The 20,385-nt window shown below is 43.1% G+C and overlaps 1 protein-coding gene across 6 annotated transcripts in view; it reads left to right on the top strand.

Moving 5' to 3' along the window:
- Window positions 1-20,385, top strand: part of SH3KBP1 (SH3 domain containing kinase binding protein 1) — a gene marked incomplete at its 3' end in the record, with an annotated part of 239,082 nt that overhangs the window by 101,872 nt on the left and 116,825 nt on the right. For all 6 annotated transcript variants that reach the window (XM_080719051.1, XM_080719048.1, XM_080719050.1 and 3 more), the window contains one exon: window positions 8,463-8,538. In XM_080719051.1, coding sequence (XP_080575177.1) covers window positions 8,463-8,538 — 76 coding nt within the window. The remainder of the gene's footprint in view (window positions 1-8,462; window positions 8,539-20,385) is intronic.

Here is a 20,385-nt window from a genome sequence, read left to right as displayed (position 1 = left end):
GGGGGGGCTGGGGTGTAACTTGAAGGCTCAGGGGCAGAATATTCCTGGGTTCAATCCCCAGTACCAGATGTCTTCTTTCTTTGTATTGTATCAATCATGATATTTCTAGAGCACCCCCTCAGGGATAGATGGTATCCCCAAGCCCCAGCTTAAGCCAACAACTATTTAAAGACCTCTCACTTTATGGGGATAAGAAAAAATAGATATCTAGGTGCTGATATCAAGAAGGGCACCCTCTCTCCCCTCCCTTCCTTCCTTCCTTCCTTCCTTCCTTCCTTCCTTCCTCTGAGGAATGAACCCAGGGGCGCTTTACCACTGAGCTACATCCTCAGCCAATTTTTAACTTTTGAGGCAGGGTCTTTCTAAGTTTTTTAGGCTGGCCTGGAACCTGTGATCCTCCTGCCTCAGCCTCCCAAGTCATTGGCATTACAGGTGGGCACCACCATGCGTGGCTAAAGAGGGTACTATTTCTGTAGAGAAAGGATAGGAAAGATGGTTAAGCGGGGAAGTGTGACCTACTTGACAAATGCCTCTGAGCAGTCATGACTCTGAGGAGGGTTTTAACTATGCTTAGGCAAAGAGATTTGATATAATTTGAATTCTAACTTTTTGAGACAACCACGGAAATGAGCATCATATGAATAACTCAAAGCCTTAAGCCCAATTTCATAATCAGAAAATTACTTCTTGAATTTTATTTTCCCTGTAGCCAAGTTTAAAAATAGACTGTGAAGCAGGCCCCCTTGGAGAGTCAGAATTGACATAATGGTATGGAAAGTGTTTCAAAGGTAAACCCAGAGCACTTTGGAGGCCGAGACAGGAGGATTGCAGGTTGGAGGCCAGCCTTAGCAACTTAGCAAGGTTCTTAGCAACATAGAAGACCCTGTTTCAAAATAAAAAAAAAGTATGTCTGGGAGTATAGCTCAGAGGTAGAACGTCCTAGGTTCAAACCCCAGCACCCCCCCACCCATACATACACACACACACACACACACACACAGGTAAGCCCTGTCCCTGGAATGGAACTGCAAATGTAGTTTTTTCCCCTTTTATTGGCCCATGCCTTTTATCCTTTTATATTTAGAATTTTGAGTTTGTATTTTGCTCTGGCATATATTCTGTTGATATGATACGGTTAAAGGTGGACTCACTAAACACAAGCTAACTGACAGTTGTTGATGAAAAACCTTTCATCGAAGGGCAACCTCTTCATGTTAGTTCTTTTGCTGGCTCCAACATGAGCTGCCTCCCAGGGCTTCTGCTCTGCCCCTACCACTCCCTGCTGAGAGCCAGGAAGACTTTCCATCAGTCATGGGTGTTCAGGAAGTGAGCATGTAAAAATAAATATATAAAAAAAGGTTGACCGTAGATTTTCATAGCAGATTGGGGATCTTTCTGAGCTATGGTGGAAAACAGGAACTGAGAAGTCATGGACATGGTCATAGTCTAGATACAGTGTTATCCCATCTCTTGTAACTGCTCCCCATACTTCATATCTCATATCTCCCCACATCCCGTAGACTAGCAGGGTTTGAGATAACCATGCTGCGTGCCTGAGTACCCTCAACATGCCACTGTGGAGAACCAGCCCCAGAAATGGTTGTTTCTATATCTGTGCTGATGTTTAGCCTTCTCGTTAGCTTTCCTGTTCACATTAAAATGGCACGCAGCGCAGTGACTGGACTGGATGGACTGGGAAGGAGTACTGACATGCTAGTGTTGTAAAAGGAACGCCATCAAAGAACCAGCCTTTATCTTGGGTTTTACGAGTGGTTCGAAGGATCATCTCTTAGCTGAGCATTGTGGCACACACCTGTAATTCCCAGTACTTGAGAGGCTGAAACAGGGAATCATAGCTTCAAAGACAGCCTCAGCAATTAGTGGGACTCTTGGCAACTTAGCAAGACCCTGTTTTAAAATAAAAATAAAGAAGGGTCCGGGCGTGGTAGTGCACAATTGTTATCCCAGCATTTGGGAGGCTGAAACAAGAGGCTCACGTTTCCTAGACAGCCTCTGCTACTTAGTGAGGCCCTTTGCAACTCAGTGAGACCCTATTTCAAAATAAAAAATTAAAAAATAGGGCTGGAGGTGTCACTCAGAGTTAGAATGACCCTGGGTTCCATCCCCAGCACCACAAAGATAAAGAAAAAGAAGAAAGAAAGGAATGAAAGGAGGATGGAAGGAAGGAGTGAGTGAGTGAGTGAGTGAGTGAGTGAGTGAGTGAGTGAGTGGGGGGATAACTTGGAGGTAGAATGCCCCTGGTTTCCATCCCTAGCATCACACACATGCACAAAAGGAAGGTCATTCTTCTGTTTGGTTTTGTGTGAGTACTTGAGTAATGTCTACATGTGGCTTAGCAGATCACCTTCTGCTTCTAGAATAGCAGGCAGAAAAACCTGGCCTATGGGCAGGGGCTTCAAGTTCCTTGCACCCTCTGCCCATCCCACCTGGCTGCCTTTGTAACATAAGAGTTGTATGAAGTACTCTGGAGAGAGGACTTTCAGAGATGGAATTTAAGCCATTCCCTTAGCATGTCCCGTAATTAGAGGCTTCTCTTTATATTTGAAGGAGTTTGCATCTGAATTAAAATAAAGGCCCAAGGGTTGATTTTGTACTATTGATTTAAGCAGGATTCTGGTCTTTCATTCAGTACTCACAAAGAGAAACAGATATTTTCATCATTGGGAACTCGATTCCTCTGTACTCAAATCCAGCAATTGTCTTTCTTGGAAATATTAGTTTCTTCATTTTGACATGGAAAAGAAAAAAATTTAGTCCCTCCACTAACTGAAATCATTTGGTCACTCTGTGTTCTGATACGGTATGAGGATCTCGAAGAGCTAGAGGTTACATGAAACCCCCACTGTGCACAAACACTCCAAAATGTATTTACTACTTTTGGCAAGAAAGCTAAAGGGAGAGAGACTCATGTTATTAGATCCTCAAAGGAGTGCATTTCCGAATTGTTTATTTTATTTTAAAAATAATTTTTCTAGCCGGGCGTGGTGGCGCACGCTTGGGAGGCGGAGACAGGAGGATCACGCAGGTTCGAAGCCAGCCGCGCGCTGGCTTAGGAGACCCTGTTTCTAAATAAAAATATAAAATAGGCCTGGGAGTGTAGCCCGGAGGTAGAAGGGCTTCCAGGAACCCCAGGACCACCAAAAAATAATAATTTTTCTAGTGCATTGCAGTTATGAATCGCTTATGTTTAAAACTTAGGTTTTAAGTAGAGGTCAGAAAGTAGTAAGAGATACAAAAGTGATACCAAGCTGGTGATCGCTGTGTTTTGGAGTAGATCCATAATGGGAAGTCTTTTTGTGTGTGTGGTACTGAAGATTAAACCCAGGGGGTACTCTACCTCCAAGCCACACCCCTAGCCTTATTTCATTTCTTTTGTTTTGAAACAATTTGCTAAAACCAGCCTCAAACCTGTGATGCTCTTGTCTCAGCCTCCCAACATACTGGGATTACAGGCTTGCACCCAGCTGTGTTGGGGGAAGTCTTTAGCCATCACATAGAAGGGAAGAGGAAATGTTGGGCTGAGCTACATGGTGAAGTGAGCCTGTTTGCTGATCTCTTAGGGGGGGAGCAGGTTATGTCCTGTGGGGTGTCAACAAAGTCCCTTAAGTGCCTGGCTCGTGCTTGTCCTGGATAAGCCATCTTCTTTCGGGCACCCAGGAGGGCAAGAACTTGGAATTCAGCAGAGGAGGCCATGAGTGGAGATCCTGTATCCTCTAACGTGCCCAGGGCAAGACTAAGCTCCTTCACTGCCTGCTGAGTGTAGGAGAGATATGGATAGGAGACGTATGGATTCTTGTGTCTACCGAGGCTTGCACAGTAGCCGGCCTTCAGTTATACATGACCTAGAGGTGCATGTGTCCTTTAGTAGCAATGACAAGCTCTTTTCTTGGTGGTAGTACTAGGAATTGAACCCATGAATATTCTACCTCTGAGCTGTACCCTTACTCTTGTTTTATTTTGAAGCAAGATCTTGCTAATTTACTAAGAATCTCGCTATCGCTGAGGTTGTTCTTGAACCTGCGATCCTCCTATTTCAGCCCCCCAAGTCCTGAGATTAGAGATGTGTGTCACCATGCCTAGCTCAGCAAGGGCGAATTCTTATGCCAGTGAGATTAGAAAAGGTAGAAGGTGCTGGGGGAGGGAAGGATAGAAAGAAGAGAGGAAGATGAATGAAAAGGATACTTTATAAGGTATTAAGATATGAGAATAGGCACCTGAGTTTTGATCCCAAGGAAAGGCATTTGATGAACACTAACTGAATCCCTGCTACATCTAGGTCACTAGTCCTCCCAACTCAAGTGCGCCTCTGAATCCCATGCTGGGTGTGTTCTCTCCAAGGCTGCTGGGCACCATCCCCAGAGTTTCTGATTGAGAAATTTTGGGGTGGGGCCTGAGAATTCGCTTTGCTAACAAGTTCTCAGGTGCTGCTCGTCTTAGGCCACACTTGTCAAGACCTAAATTCTAGAGAAGAGAAAAACACTAGAATGCTTTCTATCTCTGGATCACCTAAAAGAGCAGACTGAGAGAGGAGGAACTTAGCTTACTCGAGACTTGTAATCATGGCCCATAAAGGAGAAGGAAGAATTTAAGGTCCAGCACTCCCCACTGAAAATGAGTATACCAACCTTACCCTCAACCCTGTTTTGGGGATCCATACAGAGGTCAGTGCATTATATTTTCTGAAATAGAAGGACAATCAGAGTCTGTGCTGCTTTTCCAGATCTTTTCCTACTGAAGTAAGCATAGTTATTTGGTGGTCTGTCTTGATGTCTATAAGCTTGAGCATTTTGGTAAACCAGGACATCACACAAGTAGAATCCTTTTTTTTTGTTTTTACCTAAGAAGAGGGAGTCGAGGCCCCAGGTGTGGTAGCACACACTTGTAATCCAAGTACTTGGGATACTGAGACAGGATGGCAGGTTTGCGGCCAGTTTCCACTACTTAGTGAGGCCCTCCATAACTTAATGAGATCCTGTTTCAAAGTAAAGAACAAAAAAACAGGGCTAGGGGTGTAGCTTGAAGGTAAAATGCCTGGGTTCAGTCCCCAGTATCACAAAATAAAAAAAGAAAAAGAGGAGGAGGAGAAGGAGGAGTTATTGAAAGAATATACAGCCTGCAAGGGTTTCTCCAAAGGAAGGCATTTGGGTTTAAAGCCTGAACTATTTGTTTTCAGGAAGGTAAAGTCGGGATTAAGAATGATGTTTCCAGCTGGGCATGGTAGCGCGCACCTGTTATCCCAGAATTTGGGAGGCTGAGACAGGAGGATCGCTGTTCACGGACAGCCTCAGCTACTTAGCAAAGCACTTCACATAAAATAAAGAATAAAAAATAGGGCTGGGGATGTGGCCCAGAGGTAGAATGCCCCTGTGGTTCCATCCCAGTACAAAAAAAAATGCTATTCCCTATCACATTTTTTCCCTTTTTATTTTTTGTACTAGGGATTGAAGCTAGGGGCATTCTACCTGATCTACACCCTCAGCCCTATTTTATTTTTTTCTTTGGAAACAAGGTCTCTCTATGTTACCGAGGCTGGCTTCAAACCTGCAATCTTTCTCTCTCAGCCTCCCAAGTATTAGGATTACAGGTGTGCGCCTCCATGCCCAGCTCTCTATGGCATGTTCTGACCTCATTCTCCACTGTCAGTGATAACTGAACTTCTAATCTCTTTTTTTCCTTCTTCCTAATGTGTTAACAGTAGTGATGCTTTACTCCAGTCCCCAGAAGGGAAAAACAGAGATTGCCAGCGATGCCTTTGAAAGTGGGAACTGGAATGCGAAGGAATTTGCCTTTGAGAGCATCTAATTTTCTTCCCATTCCTGAGTTTTCAAGATAATTCTAAGGACCATTCCTTGTGTGCGTGTACTGTAGAGGGGGAAAGCAGGGATTCAACCCATGGGCATTATACCTCCACACTACACCTCCAGCCCTTTGATTGTATTTGTGTGTGTGTGTGTGGGGGGGGTACTGGGGTTCCTGGAAACCCTTCTACCTCCAGGCTATGCTCCCAGACCTATTTTGTATTTTTATTTGGAAACAGGGCCTCCTAAACCAGCGCCGCTGGCTTCGAACCTGCATGATCCTCCTGTCTCCGCCTCCCAAGTGTGGGGATTACAAGAGTGCGCCACCATGCCCAGTTGTTTTTTTAAATACAGAAATAGAATCTCACTAAGTTACTGAGGGCTAAGTTCCTGAGGCTGACCTCAAACATGCAGTCCTCCAGTCTCAGCCTCCCAAATACTGGGATTACAGGCATGTGGCACTGCACCCGGCCTAAGGACAGTTCTTCATCAAGTTTGACCTTATGACAGGAGAACATTAAACTTTTTTCCTTCTCTTATGCCTCTTCAGAATCGTAAAATATTATTAGTTGGAATGTTTTGTAACAGTCAAGGGGTGGCATATTATTTGGGGTTTCATTTTTTATCCAATATAGCAAGCCTCGCAGCACTAAATAAAAATGTCACCGTGTAAAATGCAAAATCTTTCCGTCACAAACGTGTTTAAAAATTCATGAAGGGCTGCAGATTTATCTTATCTTCTTTTGGTGATTTATTCATATTTCATGGTAGCTTCAGTGTTTGAAGCATGAAGAACTTTTTCAAATAAAAAAATACTATGGTGAATGGGTTTTATTTGAAGGAAAATTCCACCCTGCCAGTTTTTGAATTATGCAGTTCATTCCTCACCATCCATTTGGGGAATGGAGATGGCCAGTGTCCCAGTGGCTGGGATTCTCCATGGTGACGCCTCTCATCAAAGAGGAGGTTGATTTACCAAGCTACTTGGTTGTGACATCCATTTATCTGGCCTTAGCGGACACAGTCCTCAGGCATTAACTATGGTCATACAAGTGTGGTGGCAAAAGAGAAGTGTAGGGACAGTTTTCACCTCCGGAACTAGCAGGTTGCTTGGTTTGTGTATATGTTCTCTGATTTGAGCTGCCAAATAGCCTCTGTTTGCGAGAACATCTTTAGGCAGAGACAATATCTAGTCTTCTCTATGGATGGTTCATAAATAATGAATAATAATAGAATTCATTTCAAACGAAGGAGAGGAAATGAACCCAAACTATCATCTTTTTTGTACTGGGAACTGAACCCAGGAGCATTCTACCTTCTCCAAGCTACACCCCAGCCTTAGTTTTTATTTGGAAACAGTCTCACTGAGTTGCTTGCAGCCTCACTAAATTGCCGAGGCTGGATTTGAGCCCATGATTCCTGTCTCGGCCTCCCAAGTACTGGGATTACAGGTGTGCACCAGCATGCCAAGTGAAAGTATAGTTATGTTTAAGTAGTCAATAGATGCACAGGGTCAGAGGCATTGGACCTTTTCAAGGCTCCAGAGGGCTAAAAGACTAGTGGGAAAGGAGCTGCTGGCCCTCCTCGTTTTCATTGGGGAGGGGCAGGTAGTTCCGTCCTCCAGGACAAGAGGACTTACTTATAGCCTTGTGAGGCAGGTAGAATCTTAGATTGGGCGAAAGAGTCATGATAAGGCCCATTTGACGGTGACACCCTGGCTTATGCCTAATTATCCACCTGTCCATTCATCCATTTGTCCTTCTAGCTCACCATCATTTTATCCCTCTTTCTATTTATTCCCCCCTGTTTCCATGCTTTTACTCAGTAGTTACTATGGGACACCTCCACTGAACCAGGTACTGTGCTTCCATAGGTGTAGTCAGTATCTGATAATATGAAAAAAACTGCACCTCTTTTCTCTTCTTAAAATAATAAATGTTTAGCTGGGCATGATGGCACACACTTGTAATCCCAGCATTTGGGAGGCTGAGACAGGACAATTGTGGTTCGTGGACAGCCTCAGCTACTTAGTGAGGCCCTTTGCAACTCAGTGAGACCTCGTTTCAAAAATAAAGAATAAAAAAAATAGGGCTGGGGTGTAGTTCAGAAGTATGATGCCCCTGGGTTCCATCTCCAGTACTGCAATAATAATAAGCAACTTTTAAAGACCATCAAAAAAGTGGTAGTAGGCTGGGCATGGGGGTGCATGTCTGTTAATTCCAGTACTTGGGAAGCTGAAAAAGGGTGATTGTAGGTTCAAAGCTAGTGCATGGTAACTTAATGATATTCTATTTCAAAATAAAATAGGGCTGGGGGGGGTAGCTCAGAGATAGAAGCTTCTGGACTCTATCCCCAGTACTATAAAAATAACGTGGCAGTGGATGAATACAAGTATAAATAATAATAATAATAATATTTATTAATAATTATAACGTTGTAGTGAGATTCAAAGTGATACATTCATGCATACTTTTTAAAAAATGACATGACTAAAAATGTGGCATCTTGTACACCAAGCAATGCCTAAACTTGACTGCTTTTGAACCAGTTTTGAGCATTTCGTCTTTATGATCTTGATCATGTTCCTTTGCTTAATGAAAAGAATTATCATGATGTGTAAAATCTCTTTTTTGCCCCCTTCAGACTATTGGGAAGAAGTTGCCTCCAGCCACGACAACTCCAGATTCGTTGAAAACAGAAATGGACAACCGGACAAAGAGTGAGTTTTCTTATTAAAAAAAAAATCTTTATGTAATCTTGATAGCTGTTTCAAACATATCAGAAACAATGAACACAAATATGTTTCATTAGCTCCCCATGAGCAGACAGGTAGCACTAGTTAGATTCAGAATGCTTTTGTCCTCTTTATGGAAGATATTCCTGCCGTATGTGTCTTTCACATGCAGAGCTGAGATTCCTCCATGTACGCAGAGTACTTTGCAGTTTGGGTGGCAGAGAGATTCTAGAGAATGACAACTCAAGCACTGTAGAGATTCACGGGCCTTCAGGTCAGAGCGGCCAGACCACGTTCAGCCTAACCACTCAGCCAGCGCCTCCCACTCTTGGCTCCTTGCCGGCCTCCTCAACACATCTCTGCTGGAATACTTCTCAATTCTTCTGTACCACCTGCAAGCAGGAGACATGTCTATGGGGAGGGGTTGGGTGAGTGGATATGTTACCAAGTGGTAACGCCTCAGTTCTTATCTTCCCAAAAGAAAGGTTTCAGGCCAGAGACACAGATGGACTAAGTATAAATGATTTACTAAGCAAATTATTTATAGTAAATGCAAAGTGAGTAGTAAAATGAGTAGACCGTTTTAAGAGAGGAGCCCATATTAGAAGGTTAAAAATACAGCCGGGCATTGTGGTACATGCTTGTAATCCCAGTGCTTGGGAGGCCAAGGCAGGAGGATCACAGGTTTAAGACCCTGTTTAGGAACAAAAGCTAAAATGGGCTGGGGAATGTGGCTCAAGAGTAGAATGCCCCTGGGTTCAATCTCCAGAGAATGGTACAGTAGTCCTTCCGAAAAGTGGAAGTGGCATGGTATCTTCCATGTGATGGCTTTCTCTTGTTTATATAGTACTAGGGATGGAACCCAGGGGCCTTCTACCTCCAGGTTACACCTCCAAACCTATTTTATTTTTTATTATCTCTCTAAGTTTCTGAGGCTGGTTTTGAACCTGTGATCCTCATGTCTCGCTTCCCAAGTACAGGGATTTCAAACTTGTGTCACCATGCCCGACTCAAGGGAAGGGTTTTTATATTTGGATTGGAAACCTCCTTCCTTATGTGTCATATGTTTTGGGCGGTTACTGCTATTACATACCACAACTTGGTGTGTCTGTGCTGACTCTACCATGGTTGGAAAATTTTTCATCAGTCCCTAAGCAAAACCCATGGTCTTAATGCTCTGTGCATTGTCCGATGTTGGAAAGCCCCTTAGGCGGGTAACACTGGGTTCCTTTTAGATTTAGGAACATATATTTGAAGATGAAGGAGACAGTTTATGGACAGGGGATATCTTTTGTCATTCTTGATGGAGTGAGCCCTATCCCTGTACTCCTTACTTATATTTACCTATCTAACAGATGGAAGGGAGGCTAGCTGTGTTTTAGAATAGTGCTGGCCAATAGAAATATCATATGAAGCTGGGCATGTTGGTACATACCTGTAATCCCTGTATTTGGGAGGCTGAGACAGGGGGGTTGTAGGTTGAAGACCACCCTCAGCAATAGCCAGACTCTCATCAACCTAGCAAGACACTGTTTCAAGATAAAAACTAAAAAGGGCTGGGGGTATAGCTTGGAGATAGAATGCTGCTAGGTTCAATCCCAGTAACACACACACACACACACACACACACACACACACACACACACACATACTCACACACATACACACACAAAATGTGAAGTGTACACATAATTTTAAATTTTCTTGTGGCCACATTAAAAGAAAGAAAAGAAACAATTCAACTGAATTTTAATATATTTTAATTCAATATATCAAATATGAGCCTTTCAAAATATAATATATATAAAATTATCAAATGAGTCAGGCATGGTGGCACATGCTTGTAATCCTAGCAATCAGGAGGTTGAGACCGGAGGATCATGGTTCGAGGACAGCCTCAGCTACTTAGTGAGGCCCTCCGCAACTTAGTGAGACCCTGTTTCAAAATAAAGACTAAAAAAACAGGGCTAGGGTTGTAGCTCGAAGGTCCAATGCCCCTGACTTCCATCCCCAGACCTGCAAAAAATTATCAAATGAGAAACTTGAATTTCTTTTTTTTTATATGATATCTTCACAATTCCATGTGTATGTCACAGGTATGGCATATCTCCATGGTGACCATATTGGAGAGTGTAGTTTTAGAGTAGTTCTGGGGCTTAAGATAGATTTCCAGGGCTGGGAAACAAGTGTACTTGAAAATGTTCAGCTTACTTAAGCATATGAGAATCCTGGCTCAAGCCTGTACCATGTTTATTCCTCCAAGTATCTATTAACTACATCCACGTACCTGGCTCTCACGGTACGGGATGGGTTGCTAAGGAAGAACAGGTTCATAGTGATTGGGTGGAGTGTTTTGTCTTAGCGTCCAAGACCAGTTCTTTTGTTATTAGCTAGTGATGTGGCCTTGGAAGAATTGAATTTTCTTTCCTTCCTTCTCGTTACCTGCATTGTCTACAAAGTCAGAGGGCTATACTAGAAAAAAAACCCTCAAGTTTCCCCTAGCATCTTCATCCTCTTATTCAATGCTAAAAGCTTCAGGACTCAAAGTGGAAGGATTTTGTACACAAAGTATTGAACACCCAGATGGAAGAGACAGAAGGAAGATGTGAACAATTTGGCTAGACGATGAGAAAATGTCTTAGTTATAGATGTTAATATGTCAGTAAGTGGATGGCAGGTCAGGAAGGAGAATTATTGCTGTCAAGAAATCCTCAAGGGATGTTTACAGACATTTTTAATGGATTCAAGGGCATGGATTTCTGCCATTTAATCTCAGCCTATACACATACCCTCTGGCTCTCATTTCCAAGGGCAAATTCTGGGGTAATTATTCTCCCATGATTTTGAACTAGTGGCATCCCAGCACACTAGAAATCCCCCTTCATTTGGACCATTTCTCTCTTTCTGGATTTTGATGTCACATCTATGTTGGGGTGTAAAGTGTAAAATATTGACCAATTATTAGAAATGAACCTGAGTCAGGAGTATTGGTGCATACCCGTAATCCCAGTGATTCAGGAGGCTAAGACAGGTGGATCACAAGTTTGAGGCTAGTCTGGGCATCTGAGGGAGACCTTATCTCAAAATAAAAATAAAAAGGTCAGGGGAGAGCCGGGCGTGGTGGCACATGCTTGTAATCCCCGTGTTTGGGAGGCTGAGACAGGAGGATCACACAGGTTCAAAGCCAGCCTCAGCTACTTAGTGAGGCTCTCAGCACCTTAGTGAGACCCTGTTTCCAAATAAAATATAAAATAGGTCTGGGAGTATAGGCCAGAGGTAGAAAGCCTCTGGGTTCCACCCCCAGTAGCACCAAAAAAAAAAAAAAAAAAAAAGGCCAGAGGATGTAGCTCAGTGTTAAGGTATTTGTCTTGCATGCCCGAGGCACAGGTAGAAATGATCCTGAACTTGGGCTCTGTACTGCCTTCTTCCTTCTGGTTTGAAGATAAAACTAGAAGAGGGCAGCTCCATTGGACACATTTATCTCCTTAGCATGCTCAAACTCACATCAGGATTCAGAGTTGTGATGATTCAAAACATGTTTGTGTGAGTTGGTATTTTCTGCACAAAAGTGAAACTTGGCTGATCAGGATTTATTTAAACAACTAACATTCTCCCCACACCCTTCCAACACAGAGCTCTCATGATATTGAAATTCATCAGAAACTCATGCTGGGGGACAGATTGCCATAATTTTCATAACAAGAGGAAAACTGTCTAAATATTCATAATGAAGTGCCCTGAGGTGCCTCCAGCTCTTCACATCTGGAGTTTCCCTTTTTCTTAGTACAATTGATGCAGATTTGTATCCACTGTAGGATAGAAAAATAGCCTGAAGGAAGGGCAATGCAACATCTTTCTGAACTAATACTTCAGTTTTATAGATTCAGGAGACCAGTTGAAAAGGTGGGTTTGGAAAATAAAAATCTGGGACAGAATTAGTACAGAGACAGTTCGGGCTTCTGAATAAACTGTTGGGAGGGGGATACATGTTTTCTTTGCTAAACCTTAATCTCCTCATAAATAGACCTTTGTCCCTCTCATGTGATTTTTCTAGTCATTTGCTTCTTAGGAGCTGTCTCTGTGATTGTGAAATATGGTGCCTTGTTTCTATCATTAGATCAGCGATCTCTCCTGGTTAAGGATGTGTGTTTTTTATTTTATTTTTATTTACTTCCTTTATGTACTTGTATTTGTTTTATTGGTGCATTATAGACTCTCATCATATTGAAAATCATAGTGATAGTGACATACATGCACACAGCACTTGCTGAGCTCCCCTCCTGGACTCCCCTTCCCATTATAGGTATTAAAACGGAAATCGGTATTCTCACAGACAAGCATTATGTCAGTGGAAGTAATTTCTTCGTTGGTCCTCCCTCTCCCACGTCGTCTTCCTCTAGCCCACCTCCCTGACTTCACTGAAGTTTCTTACCTGTACATGATGTCGATGGAAGTAATTCCTTCATCGGTCCTCCCTCTCTCCTCTCCTCTTCCCCTAGACCACCTCCCTGGCCCCACTGGATCTTCTCCATTATCTTTAGTCCCACTGGTATCCTGATTACTCCCTAGCTTCCCCATATGAGAGAAAACATATGACCCTTCACTTTCTGTGACTGGCTAATCCCACTAACATCATTTTCTCCAGGGCCATCCATTTTCCTGCAAGTGACATAATTTTGTTCTTCCTTACTGCTAAGTAGAATTCCATTATGTGCATATCCCACAATTTCATAATCCATTCATCTGTTGATGGACACCTTGATTGGCTATTTTGAATTGTGCTGTGAACATAGCAATGCATATATTGCTATAATTCTTTGATTTTAGTCCCTTTGGAAAGATACCCAGGCATGGTATAGCTGGATTTTTTTTATACTAGTGATTGAATCCAGGGGCATTCTACCTTTGAGCTACACCCCCAGCCCTTTTATTTTTTATTTGGAAACAGGGTCTCATTAAGTTGTTGAAGATGACCTCAAACCTATGATCCTCCCGTCTCAGCCTCCCAAGTACTAGGATTACTGGCGTGTACCACCACACCTGGCTAAGAATGTGTCGATAGCTATCGAAAAGTGCCATGATTGCAGTGGGAACATAGTAGCTGTGGTTAAGCAAATGGAGAGTTATAACTGATTTATGACTTATTAAACTCTAAATTGGACAGGATCTTTTAAAAGCTATTAGCCACAGGGCCTTTTCCCACAGGTACAGTCACTAGGAGGAAAAGGACATACTTATTTCTATGAGACTAGGAATCTGGATCTTTGGGTTTCTGCAGAGTTAGCAGTGGGTGTCTAGTGCTCCCCGGGGTGTGACAGACCCTCTATTCTTTCCAGCCAGCCACTGCTTTCATCCATCCAACCTAACACCACCAGGGTCTAATCTGTAGAAGTCAAAGTCAAGCTGATTGGCTTATCGCAGTAAAGGAGACTGTAGAACAGAGAACCTGTGGCTATCACATCAAAGAGAAGGAAAAATAGTTCAGGATTTAGAGACAGGATGGACTTTAATGAGGTTTTAATGAAGTAGTGGTTTGGCAAGTGCAAAGCAAAGCAGGGCCATGTGGCAGGGGATTAGCATCGTGTCTGGATTGAGAAGTGGACCCGGGTTCTGTTTCCTTAGCAGCTACCTTAACTTGGTAGCTATCGTAACTTGATAGATCCCAGTACTTGGGAGGCTGAGACAGGAGGATCACAGGTTCAAGGATAGCCTCAGCAACTTAGCAACACCCTGTTTCAGAATTCTAAAAGTTTTTTAAAAGGGCTGGTGGAGAGACTAGCATAGAATACCCAAGGACATTTGGTAACACACACACACGCACACGTGCGTGTGCGCGCGCACACACACACACACACACACACACACACACACACTTCAGGTGTGGTACCACATGTCTGTAATCCCAGTACTTAGGAGGCTGACAGGAGAATGGCACATTTGAAGCCCCCCTTAGAATTTAGCAAGACCTTGTTTCAAAATAAAATACCTTGTTTCAATATAAAAAGGCTGGGGGTATAGCTCAGAGGAAGAAAATCCCTTAGGTTCAATCCCCAGTACCAAAAAAGTAAAAATAAAATAAAAAAAGGGCTGGGTGTGTGGCTTAGAGGTAGAATGCCCCTGAGTTCAATTCCCAGTACAAAACAAAACAAAATAAAACAAAACAACAGATGTGCAATGTTGTGCCAAGAAACCCTGACATGATACTGGGAGTCAAGGCTGCTTCTTTGGGTCAAAGTGACTTTGTTCCTTCAGGCAAGATTGGAATGTTTCATTCTTACTGATTCTCCTTTTAAAAAGCATCGTTTCTTGCAGTCTGTGATTTTAAGGGATAAACTTTATTGATGAGTAATAAAGCTATCTATCATCCATTAAAGAAGGGAAAGCCAGGTGTGGTAGCTCACACCTGTAATCCCAGTGCTTTGGAGGCCAACACAGGAGGATTGAAGGTTTGAGGTCAGTCTCAGTAATTTAGCAAGACCCTCCTCAACTTAGTAAGACCCCTTTGCAAGATAAAAAGACTAGGGGTGTAGTTCGGAGGTAGAATGAACCCTGGCTGGCCTTACCTGGGTCTGCTATCCCTGCCTGGGGGTGACAGGGCACCTTGTTACTCTCGTGCTAAGCTCATCGTTACTTTCTCACCACCAGTCTAAACAGGAGAAACAAGGATCAAATCTCTTGTGTCTGTTTTGCCTCAGTCTGGTAGCATATCCCTGGGAACCCTTTGACCCTGTTTTTCCAGGCTGGGTGTATTTGTTCACTTGTTCCTGGGCCTAAGCATTTGGACACATCTAGGAGGAACCAATGATTCAGTTTGTTCACCCCGATGTGTGCTCAAGCCCTCATATTCCTTGTCCCGGGAGTCCCCTTCTTCCTAGGAAACACCTTTCTTTCATCCAGTGCCCAACACAGACCTGCTTTCTGGATTCAGAGTGGGGACCATTCTATGAGGGCGTTCAGTTCAGCTGTTTAAAATCTGCATTTCAAATACTCTTGCATTTCATTTCAAATTCTCTTGGAGAAGAAAGATTATTTTCCTGGTGGATATCCTGTCTTTCTCCCAAAGAATCTGCAAGTTTCTCATCTGAGCAGAAGAAATTCCCATTGAGAGGAGCACAGATCCAGCCTGTCTTCTGTTGAAAATAACAGAAAAGCTTTGCTTCTCAGCTTATTATTTTTTCCTCTTTTTAAAAGTGAGAATAAAAGTTTTTATAATTAGTACCTGTAAAATATTTTTTGTCAGTACTGGGAGTTGAACCTAGGGGCATTCTACCTCCAAGCCACACTCCCAGCCCTTTTTAACTTTTATTTGGGAAGAGGGTCTCACTAAGTTGCTGAGGCTGGCCTTGAGCCTGCAATCCTCCTGTCTCAGCCTCACAAGTATTATAGGCATGAGCCACTGCATCTGGCTCCTGTAAAATGATTTAAAAGTCAAGTTCCAAACAGTGTTTGAGACCAGAGGTGGTTGTTATGACTTGGGGTTATAGTCAGCTTCTTCACAAAGGAAAGTGCTGGGTTGGAGTTGACAAACACAGCAAAGTACACATTGGGCTTCATTTTTGTGTGTGACTTTACATGTAGACAAAGGTGGGATTGATATTTGGACTGGATATGTACCTATTGTAGGGACTGTCCTGTGTGCATTACAGAAATTTTAACATCATCCCTGGCCTCTGTCCAGTAGATGCCAGTAGATGCCAGTAGCAACCCCCCTCCAAGTTGTAACAACCCAAAATATCTGAAGACATGCCAGTGTTTCTTGTGGAGCCTATCAGTTCATTCTGTGTTGCCATACACAGGGCAGTTTATAGATGATGGAAGTCTATTTGCCTTGTAGTTCTGGAGGCCCAAGATTCAGGATCCGTATCTGGTGACAGTCTTCCTGTTGTGTTACAATATGGCTGAAGGCATCATAGAGATAAGAAAGAGCAAGGGATTGATCCCACAACCTCAAGCCCTTTTCATTTTTCTTTTTATTATTTTTTAAATTTTTTTATTGGTGCACTGTAGTCATACATCTTAATGGGATAAAAGACTTGTGTAGACATACATGCACATATCACCTAATTAAACTTTACACAATTCCCACCCCATTCCCTCCCCTTCCCTCCTTCCCTCCTTCCCATTCTTGGCTTAGTGATTGACTCTGATATGTTTAAGTACATCATGTGCTTTAGAGAGTTTCCCTCTTCCCCCTCCCATCCCCTCAGTTAGGTATTGGTGCATTTCATACATCTTAATGGGGTACAAGATGGTAGAGTCATACATGCACAAGCCCTTTTCTTTTCCTCTTTCTTTTGATACTGAGGGTTGTACATCTGCACTACACCCTTATTTTTTGTTTTCAAACAAATACTCTCTAGGTTGCTGAGGCTGGCCTTGAACCAGGGATCCTTCTGTCTCAACCTCCCAAGTACTGGGATCACAGGTGAGCATCACCACACTCAGCTCCTTCAAGCCCTTTTCCAATCCATAAATACATTCACAAGGGTGAAACCCTCGCGACCTGAACACTTCCCATCAGAACTGCCCTCCTAACATTGTAGCATTGGGGATTAAGTTTCCAACATGTGAACTTTGGGGAGTGCATTCAACCTAAGCAGAGCCCCAGTTTTGAACTGCTAGTTTAGCCTGTAATCTCCACAAGGGTGCTGCTGCATCCCTAATGCTTGAGGTGGACAGTAGACATTCAGTTATTAGCTATTGAATAAATAACAAGCCTAATATTTATTCCCCCTACACACATACTCTCTCACCATGAATCCTCAGAATTTAGTCCAGAACTGGAGTTCTTATCAAAGTAGCACACAGCACACCCGAACCCCAGCTACCTCCTCTATGCCAGTCTACTCTCCCAGTCCCTGCTGATGTCTGACATTTTCCTAACACTGAATCCTGACTCCTTGCATCTTGGCTAGACCAGTGGTTTCTGGTTTCCACTGTGTGTTCCCACAGCCAGAGATGGCAGCAACATCTGGGAACAGATCTAATGTCTTAGACATTCCTAGGCTTTGCCCCAACCTTACCCAGGTAGAAGTCCTGGGAGTGGAGCCCAGTTGTCTGTCTTTACAAAACCTCCACCTATGCTGAAGCATGAAGATCACAGAAGCCAGGCTGTGCCTCTGTCATACCAGTACTTGGGAGTCTGAGAAAGGAGGGTCACGGGTTCGCAGCCAGCCTCAGCAATGTAGCAAGGCCCTCTGCAACTTAGTGAGATCCTGTTTCCAAATAAAAAGTAAAATAGGGCTAAGGATGTAGCTTAGAGGTAGAATGCCCCGGGTTCCATCCCGAGCAACACACACACACACACACAAAACAACAAAAAAGAAGCCACCAACCTAAACCAAGGCTTTTAAAGCTTTGCTAGTGATGAGAATCACTAGAAAGCTTATTTCAGTACATGTATTCCTGGTCCCACCTTAGACTTCAAGATTCACATCCCCAGGGAGCGGGGTCTAAAAGCTGTTGAAGGAACAGGTACCCCATATAACCCTTATCGTCAGGGATGTCTGGAAAACACACACAGGTCCTACTGCTCTGGTCTGGTCCGTGTATAGAACACTGTAGAAAGCCCACTGCCATGTTAGTATTCTAAGAGGACCCAAGTCTCTTCTATTGTAAGTCATTCCCCCGTTTCTGACTCTCTGATGCTCTCAGCCAAAGCCATGGCTCGCATCCTCTCCTCGCCGTCGCTGTGTGGATAGCTGTGTATGCAAGCCTCATTTCCTCTATGTGATTAGAAACTTCCAGACAAACAGACTGCTAGTATTTCTCCTTTTCTTGTTTGTAGCACTGGAGATTGATTCCAGGGTCACTCTACTCTAAGCTACACCTCTGGCCTCCTTTCTATATTTTTATTTTGAAAGAGGGTCTCACTAGATTACTACACACTGGCCTCAAACCTGCAATTCTCCGCAACCTCCCAAGACAGGGATTACAGGTGTGTGTTACCGTGGCAGGCGCAGATACTAGTCACATTTATCTTAGTCTGTCTTTCTCATAACATACTAGAAGTCCATATTCTTATATACAATTCCAAAATACAAAAGGCTCTGAAAATGAAAATGAAAAGGTTTGAGTACTCACTGGGTGATAAGGCTTGCTTTGGATCAACATGTATTTTTATAATATTTTTATGGTACTGGGGATTGAACCAGGAGCATTCTACCTATGATATATGCCCTGAGCCTCATTTTATTTTATTATTTTTTAAACAGAGTCTACTAAGTTGTGGAGGGCTTTGCTAAGTTTCTGAGGCTGGCAGTAAACCTGCGATTCTCCTATCTCAATCTCCCAAGTACCGGGATGACAGGTGTGGGCCATCACACCTGGCTATAGTATTATCTTATTTGGGGTGAACAGTCATCCAGTTGCTGCAAAATTTAAATGGCTGGGTGCAGCTTCAGACCCTGTTGGGGGATGTTCAGTATGTTTCTTTTCTTTCTTTCTTTTTTTGCGGGTTTGGAGATGGAACCCAGGGGCATTTGACCTCCAAGGTACACCCCTTGCCCTATTTTTTATTCTTTATTTTGAAACAGGGTCTCACTAAGTTGTGGAGGGCCTAAGTAACTGGAGCTGTCCATGAACCGTGATCCTTGGGTCTCAGCCTCCAGAATGGTGGGAATACAAGCATGTGCCACCACGCCTGGCTTTTATTCTTTATTTTGAAACCGAGTCTCACTGGGTTGCAAAGGGCCTAAGTAGCTGAGGCTGGCTGCGAACCCAGATCCTCTTGTCTTAGCCTTCCAAATGCTGGGATTACAAGTATGTGCCACCATGCCCGGCTCAGTGTTTTTTTTTCCCTCTAAAATAAAAAAAATTATGCTCCCAGAAGTACTGCTTAGGGAATCACAAACTAGTAATGTCTCAGATAATCTTTATCAGTTGGATGAAAGAACTTGTGATTATCATATGGGTGAAAGTAGATATCACTGAGCTGGATAGTTTGATTTTAGTGTCCCAAAGGAAAAGAAAACTCCAGTTCTAAGTGTGGCCTGGCATTTTCAAGCACTGCAGAAACCTCTGGAAGGTTTCCTACTAGACTCTGTGATACAGGGGGTTTTAATCTTTCTGTCCTAAAGTTGAGCCAAGAAGCTCTTTTGCATTTAACATTATTTCTGTATGTGCATGTGTGCAGCTTGCTAATATGTTTATTCTGTTTGTTCTGCTTTTATTGCTTAAGGTGAGAGATCTTTTGCTTTTTTAAGTTTTTATTGAAAACATTTTAAAACCAGCCGAAGGGAGTCATGTGATATGGGCATGTGAGTTCAGTTCCTGTAGCAGTCTGTTTTGAGAAGCATGTAAATTTCTAAAGGTCTAGAGATTGAACCAGTGCTTTGGGGAAGGGCGAGTCATGACGTCATGACACTTGAGAGGCTGAAACAGGATCAAAAGCCAGCCTCAGCAACATAGTGAGGCTTTTAGCAACCTAGTAAAATCCTGTTTCCAAATATGATTGCAAAAGCACCAAACATTGTCCTGGCTTCCAACAGAGCTAAAACTGTGTGAAAAACAGAAAGACAACTATTTTCAAGTCTTCTCTCTTTTAACCAGGAAACAAAATCTAATATGTCCTTCCCCCAGCAGATTTCCTCTAGCTTATCGTTGGCCTAACTCTAAGCCAGTCACCAACAGATAGAAGATTGATATTACTTGTCTGAACTGGGTATGGTGGTATATACCTGTAATCACAGTACCTAGGAGCCTGATATAGGAGGATTGCAGGTTCAAGGCCGGCCTCAGCAACTGAGCAAGATTCTATTTAAAAAAATTAATAGGACTAGGGGTATAGCTCAGAGGTAGAATGGGCTCAATCCCCAGTCCAAAAAGAAAGTG

Source organism: Muscardinus avellanarius (genome assembly GCF_963383645.1).
Source record: "Muscardinus avellanarius genome assembly, chromosome: X".
NCBI lineage: Eukaryota > Metazoa > Chordata > Mammalia > Rodentia > Gliridae > Muscardinus > Muscardinus avellanarius.
Note: the sequence above shows the minus strand (reverse complement) of the source record. Positions and strands in the feature narration are given on the sequence as shown.